The sequence below is a fragment of the Eretmochelys imbricata genome, chromosome 6, assembly GCF_965152235.1.
Source record: "Eretmochelys imbricata isolate rEreImb1 chromosome 6, rEreImb1.hap1, whole genome shotgun sequence".
In the NCBI taxonomy this organism is placed as follows: Eukaryota; Metazoa; Chordata; order Testudines; family Cheloniidae; genus Eretmochelys; species Eretmochelys imbricata.
This window is the reverse complement of record NC_135577.1, coordinates 50,100,464-50,110,351: the sequence shown is the minus strand read 5'-3', so window position 1 is coordinate 50,110,351 and position 9,888 is coordinate 50,100,464. Positions and strand designations below refer to the sequence as shown.

The following is a 9,888-nucleotide window of genomic DNA, read 5'->3' as shown; positions in this document are numbered from 1 at the left end:
TGCTGCTTATGTGTCTGTCCAAATTATTTTAAAAGCAAGAGTGCTTAAATTAATATATCTGGTATACGCAGAGACCCCTATATTGGGCAAGTTCCCAGCTGCAGAGTCCCATTGCCCCCTCCCCTAAATGTGCAACAGAATTTAAGAAAAAGGGTTAGGAACTTATTTTTTCTTTGAGTTACAAAGAAAACCTTCAAAGTATGAACTAAATGTAAAGCAATGCAGTCTGCAGAGAGCCACAAGCTCTGAGATATGTATCAGCCTCATTCATCTCAAGTGGATGTTAGTGCCAAACCCTAGTAGCAGTTAACAAGGATCTCTTTCCAGTTATGATCATTTTTTCAATAACATGCACCTAGCATTCTTACTCATTTTCAGGTGATCCAGGTCTCACAGTGAAGGGAAGAGCAGTGGGGGTACCTAGTTACTAGCTAGTGAAGGGTTAGTGGGATGGGGAACTTGGAATTCAAGTTGCCCCCCAGAATTTTATGTCACCTATGACCCTGTCCACATGAGGGAAGGGGGAAAAAAGAACATGTATCTTCTTCCCCAGTACCAGAAGGCTCAGCTACCTCTTTGGACACAAAATCCCAAGCCATCTACAATTTCCACCCAGATGCCAGAAGGCCTGGCTGTCTCCTTGGACAGCTACAACCTACTCCCATCCAGCTTCTTCCAAGGTGGTTTCTACAACACAGATATGCAACTTGCTTTAGCTTTGTATCAAAAAAATAGTGGAGAAGCTAATGCTTCAGGACCTTGAATAGCAGGGCTATGAAGGTAAAGTTTTATGACCCAAGCAGCAGCTGGTTTTCTTAGGAGCCAGTTATGTACAGCTTTTTTCTCCCTCACAAAACACAGTTAGGAGTCAAGTGTTCAAAAAACCGTAGTATCCTGTAGCTCCCATTGTTCTCCGCACCTCTCATTCTCTGAAGGGAGCTGTGGCATACTGCATGTGTTTGTTTTGGGCAGGGGGAGTCAGCTCACTTCACTGAAGTGCCTAAATGAGAGCTAAGCTCTTTTTGAAACTCTGGCCCATAACCCCCTTTTTTAAAATCTAAATGTTTCCACATGGGGGCAGGAACAGGAGGCTAGCCAGTGGATCTGCGTGTTAGGGAAGTGTTCAGAAAGTTCAGCAGAGCGCTGCTGGGACACTCATTCAGAACAGTACCTATCACTGCAATAACTGGGCACCACGTAGCAGTGTCCACTGGAAATACTGATTATTCATGGTGTTAAGGGTCTGATTGACATGGAAGCAGATATGGTGAAGGTGACCAGATGAGTGAACAAAGAGAATCTCTGAACTGAAACCTCAACATTCTTGAAACATCAGCTTTAAAATACAAAAGTATCCCATGAAAATGGTTCAAAAAGTTTATTTGAATATTTAATTTACAAAAAATCATATCTCCTATGTGGTGTTCTATGCAAAATTGGATAAAATAAATTGCGTATAAAACCCAACCCAATCTATTAATGCAATATGACAAAGAAATGAAACCATGGGAGAGAAAAAAATATAGTCATATGACATACATGACATTCATTAAAGATTGTCCCAATCACCCAAGATTTGGTTTCCACATGATACCTTCTTCCTAGATACACTGTGCCATTTTATACAAAAATGTTCTGTTCTCCACTGGTCCAAATGTGCCAGTTCCACACTGCCATTCTCATTTTTATGAGAAGGTGGATACAGACAATATACACATTTAACATATGCATTATTAGCTGGAACTTACTATCTTTGGTAGGGACACCAACTTTCGTGGTGAAATAAACCAATTTTTAAAAGTGACAAGAACTTCAATTTCTATTTGGGCAAAAAACAGGATTAACTCCATCATTAGGGACAAACGTTACTGGCAGTTTCTGCTGAAATATAAAGAGGACAGTTGTTTTTGTGTGGATCAGAAGTGGAGACTATCTAGAATGGTTTTATGCTATTTGTATTAACATTTCTTGACTGAAATCCAGTTATAACTGTCTTACTGAACTGCAAGCCTGCCTGTTTCATTGTATGAGAAAAAATATATTTGTACACACAATGCAATATACCAACATTGTACTGCCTTTTAATCTTTAAAGCAGTGAGACCGTTACTGTAGGTAGTGGGGTACTGGTTTGGATGCCGGTTTGGGGTTCCTTGAAAAGACCAAGCACGTCCCTGGGTGAGTCAACACTGGAATTTTGCAAGCACTTCTGTAACAACTTTAAAAGGGTTTTTCGGGAGGGGGGAGAGAACGAAGCGATTAGCAAGAGCTAGTGCTAAGATGTCCATAGGGGAAAAGACAAAAGTGGTAGCACGAGAAAGTCCATGTTAGAGCCAAGAGACCTCACTTTAAAATGAAATAACGAATAACTGGACTGTTTCCTTCATAGCATCAATATATTTCTAACCATTGGCCAATATTCAAAGTTAGGTAGTTGTCATTAACTGTAAACTTTCAAGTCCTTCTCTTCCCTTATCCATACACTATATATGGAAATACAGGTGTACTCCTTCTTAAGTGGAAATGCAAATTACCTGCATAGCCATGATCTTTAGCTGACAACATTTAGTGGAAGACTAACTAGACTTAATCACTAGGTAATTCTGTTCACTTACAGGTATGAGTGAAACATGCATTCTTATGACAGGCAGCTAATAGTCCTTGAAATGGTATTTAATGCCAATCACTAATTTGGCAAAGAATAAGGAAAAATATTTCAAAATACATAAGAACCGTTACCAGGGACCTTGGTGGGGAACATAAGAGTTACAATATATTAGCGAATTCTGTGGCATAAACATTTTAAAAAGCATGAGCAAAGTATTAAATATAAAAGCAATATGTATATACCCCTCCATCCTCAAAAAAGCATCATGATTTGTAGTGTATTAAATCAGGTTTAATGACTATGGCATTAAGGCATAATTGGTTGACAATATTCTTTATTGCCTCAGCTCAACATAATTGGCTGGGAAAAGCCCATATCTGCCTTTGCACACTCCCCTCCACCAGCCGTCATCAATCATTTCTATGTTCGTGATGATGTCATCTGGATCGAAGGAAATCTCATCATCGCCCGCTGAGAAAAGAGTGGAAGAGGCAATGTGTTCAGTACTCTCACATGAAGTTCTACTTTGGTCAGCTTTTTCCTACATAATGGTATTTTTAGTAGCATTAAGTGATTTAAAAGGGAGTTATTCACAGAGGAGCCTTAGTAATGTTAGCTACCTTCCTCTCTCCAATGCGCCAAACAAGGACATTTAAAACAGGATAGAAAATGTGATAATCAAAAGATTTATCTGAGCAACAGACTCCCTCCTCTTACTTGTTTTTAGTGGCAGCTTTCATCCTAAAAGGAGAACATTCAATTCTTATCTATTATAAGTTGGGTATGCCGTTAATTTTGTATAGTGACTGCTACCCATCACACCAAGGAAAACTTTCTATAACCATAATATTCATGTTACTCTTCAGCCCTGGCAGTCACTTAATATCTAATTGCTAGAGCTGGGCTTAATGTATTCTGGGTGGAGGATATGTATTATGCTAATATTACACTAGACAGAAAGTTATTCATAGGTTACAAAATTAAAAAGAACAAGACCCGCGCTTACCAGCCTGATAATCGTAAAGGGCAATGGCTGTAATTCCAAGTTCATTTTCATATTCATCATAAGTATTTTCTTCTAAAGAGTGTTAGAAAAGACAGACACATTAGAGAACTAAAACCACACTATGTATAGATAGAGCCCTCATTTATGAAAGTGTAATCTGGCACCCATCTTCCACATCCCCATTGTAATTTGGGCCACAGATTGAAGTAAGGAAAAAAACTAGCCAACTGTGTCAGTGTGTACCCAGAAGAGGCACAATTTTGGCAATATTTGCATAGGTTTTGATTGGTTTCTTTGATATTTTTATAACAAATTAGAAATTGAGATGGATGGGGAGGCTGTTATAGAAAGGAGCATGAGAGGGTAAAAATGAAGCCCCACAGCTTTAGTTCAGGAAAAGGTCTATAAAATGTGACTAGATCCAGGGACAAACTTTGAAGAGAAATTTCATTCTCGCATGGCCTTGGTGAGAGGGTAAGAGACAGGCAGCTTTGAATTAGTTTATGAGGAAATTTTGAGAAAAACAACAATACATTTACAAGATGAAAAAAGTACCATCCTGCACACCTTATATCACCCCCACCCCCAAAGTTACATGATGAAATAGGAACACACCCTTCCAATCTCTACTCTCCCGACCAGCAGATTTAACTTTCTAGGCTTAATGTCTCAGACTGCAAAGGTTAAAAGATGTGTCTGTTGCTTAATTCTAAAGGCAATTATTTGTTAGTAGGATTTTCAAGATGGCTGGCCAGCACTAGCTAAAATAAGCCTTTATTTGAAGTTCACCTTTGTATTTTTTTCCAAAGCCAATTTGTGTTACATGACATATGTAGAAGCAAGAGGATGGCTCTCTCTAAACTTCAGCTAAAAGCGGTCACTAGTTTGCCTTATAGTTAGTTCAACATTAAATCATGAATCTTATTTATTTTCAGCATTGGAAATAAGGCCCATTCATTATAAAGGCAGGTCAATGTTCTTCTTTGCCATATTGCCCCTTTAATTTGATACCAGCACATTTAAATTAAAAATTAAAATGTTGTTAACTCAGATTATGTTGCTGCCCAAACCAGTGACAGGGACATATTAGCACAATTATTCACTGACTCACTACCTACCATTTGAAAGTACCAACTCAGAAATAAGAGCACTCTACCTGCTTGATAGAGGTCTCCTGCCCCTGCCACTTCATAAACTGTTTCTGGGTCATATTCTGACTCCCGCTGACTGACTGCTTCTTGGTAGTCTGACTCTTCAGCTTTGTAGCTAGATTCTGTCTCATGTACAGTTGAATATATTGTATTGGAATTCTTGTAGGTTGCATCTGACTCATATGAAGCTGCATCCTAGAAAAACAAAGATGAAACTTGTCAAGGTCACATAAGCAGCCCCTCAAGCAAGACGTCAATAGTGCAGAAGAGAAGTTCTTAGGTACTGCATTCAGCACTAGAATTCAAACTAGTGAGAACATTTCCTTTGAAAATGGTAATATTCAATACTACATGACAACAATATGTACATGTGCAGGATTGTCTTGAGGTCACCCTAAGTATGATTAGAATCCAACAGAACAGCTCAGCTATTCTACAGATATCAAGTTAGTCAGCCATCACTGTTATGATTCCAGGAACTAGTGACACGATACCTTTAAATCTCTAGATACCATTACAACAAGTGCATTACAACTAAGCAGACACGTGTGTCTGTAATGTCAACAGGTCCATTGTGTAAATATTGTTATATTGCTAATAAATGGTGGTTTATGATACAAGACAAGTCTATTTCTCAAAATTAGGCACTTTTTTGCTTGCATTTATATTTTTCTTATTTACAACAAAAACAATCACATTTTAATACTAGGAAGAATAAACATCTCTCACTTTATTTCAATTTTACCCTTTAAGGCTGAACCCTAACATTAATTGTTGTAAGTACTCCATTTCCCACATTAACCCCTTATTAATATTTCAACAGGAGAGAATGGATACAAGGCTACCTATATATCTCCCTACATTGACACATCTAGCTTTAAAACCCAAACGCTATGACCCATTAAATAGAACTTCCTACAAGAAGGCAGCTTACCACTTTACTGGACATCATAACTTTATAGCAAAGCCATAAAAATTACCCACAAATATAAAGCCTATTCACTACTGAGATGTGTTTAGGACAAGCTACTAATTGTGATTTTAACTAACCTCATAAACTGGGCTTGAGGGCAGCTTCTCATCAGCTGGCTGTGGGGTGGGAGATGGAGGTGGAGTTTGTTTTTTGGCTTTCGCTTGTTCCTTTATCAAAAAGAAAAGTGATTAAATTCAGGATAACTTTGAACAGTGACTCCAGGATAGTGAAGTAACAGCAGTGTGGGTGCAATGACCAGCATGCTCTTTAACTCTAGAAGGACTGGTGACAAAGGATGGGTTTTTTTTACTTGAAAACACAGCATTTAACTAATTGCATAATTAAACCTGTGTGTTTTGTTTAGACTGGCCATAAGGTGTGTGAATAAATAGGGTGGATCAGAAGAAAAAGAGTAATTTATGTAGGTTATGTGTAGAATGTAAAGCGAGCACCTGATTCTGCTCTTTGGAATATTTGCATACGATCTGTATGTTATTTGTATTCAGTATTTTAAAATCCATGAACCGGGCTTCAAATTGCATTTTAATTCAAGTGTAGGGAACTTGATACCACATGCTCTAGTTATAAAACTGACATGTCATTTTTGATGAGAAACAAACTTTTAAGCTTTTCCTAGCATGTTAACCAGCTGACAAGACAACAGGCTTTGAATAGCTAGGACAGAACTAAATTTGCTACAATGCTGTGGCCTGAACTTCCATAAGGTTTCCACATGGTGTAAATAAAAGCAACACTACCACCGCATTCTGCCACACAGGATGCAACAATTTGGAGCTCCACACAGTCCACTGCATGTTATATTGCCCCTGATTCAGGTGCAATCTTCAGGCAAAAGGATGCATGAATCTTTTGGGTTAATTTTGGACCGAGGTAGGATATTAAAATACAGAAAGGTTAATATTACCATGATTTTAAAAAGTTAGGCATTGCCAGCTAGTTAGTATTTGCCTCTTTATCTGCAATACTCAGGAGTAACTGCCTGTGCCATTCAGCAACAGAAATTAACATGTCTGCCCTGTGTTTAATTCTTCTCACTAATGTAACAGACATTTTCAGGAGCATGCAGTACTCTGAGAATAGAAGTATGTGCTCTTTGCAGGGACACAGCCAATATCTTTTTTTTTTTTATGGCTCCCTTATGATAAAAACAGGGCATTTTTCACAATTTAAAAAAAAGGAAGGGTAAAGACAGAGAAATACTGTGTTTTTCAACTTTTTAGAAAAAATTAGGACTATCAAGCCCAGTCTTCCCTGTAAGACCTTCTGTAGAAATCCCAGCCTACAGCTGAAAGGCTTATACAGAAACCTTTGCTCCTCATTATTTGTCAAGAGGCTGAGTTAAACAAGTATAACCAACACACAAGGACAAGAGTCTTGAACATTGGCCCAGATTGAAGAACTCAACACACTGGTGCTGCGCTCTTATGAAAATCTGTCCGAGTGTGAACAAGTCTCCTCTTTCTTTGCAATTGCTCAGGTTTTAGTATCTTGGAGAGTCTTCTCAGGGAGTTCTATAGCAATAGGGAATCCAAGACCTGAAATGTATGATGCGTAGATGAAGCAAGCAAGCAGAAAAAAAAGTTGAGAAAAGTTAGAGGTGTTCTTTATGCATTACTAAGAAGCAAAATAATGGGAAAAAAATTGTTTACAGTTCACCTTTAAGTTCTGTAATTATTATTTTATACATAATATTTTGTAGCATTAGATAGACTTCTTGCAGGGTAGCCCAAAAGAAAGGTTTCACAGATTCCCAGTCCTAGCTCTGCCATTGACTGTGTGATTTTGGGTAAGCTATTTAAACTGAGTGCCTCGGTTTCCTTACCTCTAAAAATGAAGTGGAGACACTGATATTCATCCACCTTTGAAAATTGCTTTATGTTCTTTGGATGAAAAGCACTGGAAAAGTGCCAAGCATTATACTACTTTAAATTGGTACAAGTGTAAAACAAGTGAAATTCTCTGTTTAAAGATAGCATTAGATACTTGCAACCTAAGTTAGCAGCCTCAAATGTCTAAGTACAGATTGAATTATAATGTTCTTTAAAATGGCTATGTGCTTCTCAGACTGTAGTTTAGATGCCAACAGTGTATTTGCTTTTCCATATAACATTTAAGATGCTTAAAATATGGTCTTACCAAGCAGCCCAGAGCTGGGTTTCTGCCACCATAAATTGTTCTACACGAAGCTTGGATTAGAAAGCAACTTCTAGCATTTGAAACTAACAATTGTTAGAAATTGGCTGATTCAACATAGCATTTAAAGAAAAGCTTCCTGAACACCATCCTAACTAGAAGTAAAAGGAGCATGAGAGGGAAAACAAAACAAATCTCATGTAACCAACAAAAGCAGTGAGGTAATTAGCTGAAGCAGTCTAGATGGAGAGATCACCCTTTGACTGGAGACACAGGAGTGGGAGAATTCGCATTCATGCCCTACGAAACCTATACTGCAAAAAATCAGTTGTTCAATTGTGAATTAACGAGCCTATCTGCTATTATTGTATTTGACTATACGTACACTAGTTATATGTTTCTTTGTTTAGACATAGCTTGGGTTATGTAATAATAAATGAATTTATTTTGTGGTATTTTAAATCTCTCTTCCACACAGAATGTAACACCAATTTTTAGATGTTTTAAATCTATGCAGGGCTACACTGACCATCTTGGAGGCAGATGACCTCAGTCTATGGGAAACTGTGCAAGGTTCCCTCAGTCTAACTCACAATACCCCATAGAGATGAGATGGTAGTTCATTCTCTAGACCCATTCAAACCTTGGCGTCTGTTGAAATTGTTAACAAGGATGGTTATATGTGTAACATGGTGCCCTGTCCCCTAAGAGACAAGACTGAGATCATCAACTCATTTCCTAGGAATGGCAACTACCAACCTTGCCTGGATTTCAGCCAGTGACCTCGATGTGAAAGAACATTTATTGCTAACACTCAAACCATCCAGTCTCATTAATAGGGGACAGTCATGACTACTAAGTAGAACTTAGTTATTCAAAATTAAAAACCATGCACATTTCCAGCATCACTGTGTTCTATGAAGCATGTTGAGGTTAAGCAACATTATCTCCATTTCCAGTTCTAGGATTCCATTAGCTACTCAGAGGTTACTTTTATAGCTCTTGTGGGAGTCCAGCTGTGTGTCTGGAGGTGCAGTTTGCTAGAAAGGGGCCCTGGCTCCCAGGTGAAGTGCTAGCACCAGGATACTTAAATGTCCAAGTCTAGCAAGAGAAAGAAAGGAGCATGTTTTCTAGAGGATATACCCTTCTCCTCTCCTACTCCACACTCAGAAACCACCAGAGTTTGCCCAGAAGGGCTCTGAATCTTACTTACTTCTAGTTTCCTTCTCGCCTCCTCCTGTTCTTGTTTCTCCTGGGCCATTCTTTGCGCTCTCTCAGCTTCTGCTTTCCTTCTGTCTTCCTTTTCCTTGGCTAGATTTTCAAAGTTAGCTCGGATGTTGCTTGTTTTATTATTCACTGTAACATTACAAATATTTTAAAAAAAATTTAAGATCAAAATGAAAAACAGAAAAAAAGTGTTCTACTTGGACAGAATCTCTGCAAGGTGCCATACTGGAGTCAGTTTACAGCCAGATTTCATAGTGGGGGAACACACACTTCATGAGAGCTTCCCGTGTGCCATCCTTCTCTATTGATGGGAATCCCTGCAAGTCCCCCTACCCTTACCTCATGGCAGGGGCTCTGTGTCACCCATGTTCCACTCCCTCATACCATTGGATCCCATTCCTCTCTCACCCACCATGGCAGGGGCTCAGTGCCCTGCCAGGTCATCATTCCCCCCACCATACCCCTGTCAGGTCCCCATTTCCCCATCGCACCCATTCCAGGTCCATGTTCCCCTCTCTGAGGGCCCCATTTTTCCTTCCCCATCTCCATTTCCTCTGACTCTGGGTCCCCACTTCCATGCCAACCCACCCAATTTCTGCTTTCCTCATCAACCCTACTCTCCATCCCATTACGGGTTCCTGCTCCCCCAAATTGCCAAGACTGCTCCCCTTCCTTCCTCCAGGTGCCTGCTTCCTCACTGGCCCTAAGTCCTTTCCAGGTCACTGCTTCCTCCCGCCATCTGGTCCACTCCCCTGCTCCCACCACGCCCT

At 39.3% G+C, this 9,888-nt stretch overlaps 1 protein-coding gene across 3 annotated transcripts in view; it reads right to left on the bottom strand.

Annotated features, from left to right (window-relative positions):
* Positions 1 to 1,363: 1,363 nt before the first annotated feature.
* The window catches only part of CTTN (cortactin), a 36,494-nt gene continuing 27,969 nt past the window's right edge, over positions 1,364 to 9,888 (bottom strand). For all 3 annotated transcript variants that reach the window (XM_077818513.1, XM_077818512.1, XM_077818514.1), the window contains exons 12-16: positions 9,105 to 9,247; positions 5,815 to 5,904; positions 4,770 to 4,959; positions 3,614 to 3,685; positions 1,364 to 3,078 (exon numbers count right to left, since the gene is read on the bottom strand). In XM_077818513.1, coding sequence (XP_077674639.1) covers positions 2,942 to 3,078; positions 3,614 to 3,685; positions 4,770 to 4,959; positions 5,815 to 5,904; positions 9,105 to 9,247 — 632 coding nt within the window. In that variant the 3' untranslated portion in view covers positions 1,364 to 2,941. The remainder of the gene's footprint in view (positions 3,079 to 3,613; positions 3,686 to 4,769; positions 4,960 to 5,814; positions 5,905 to 9,104; positions 9,248 to 9,888) is intronic.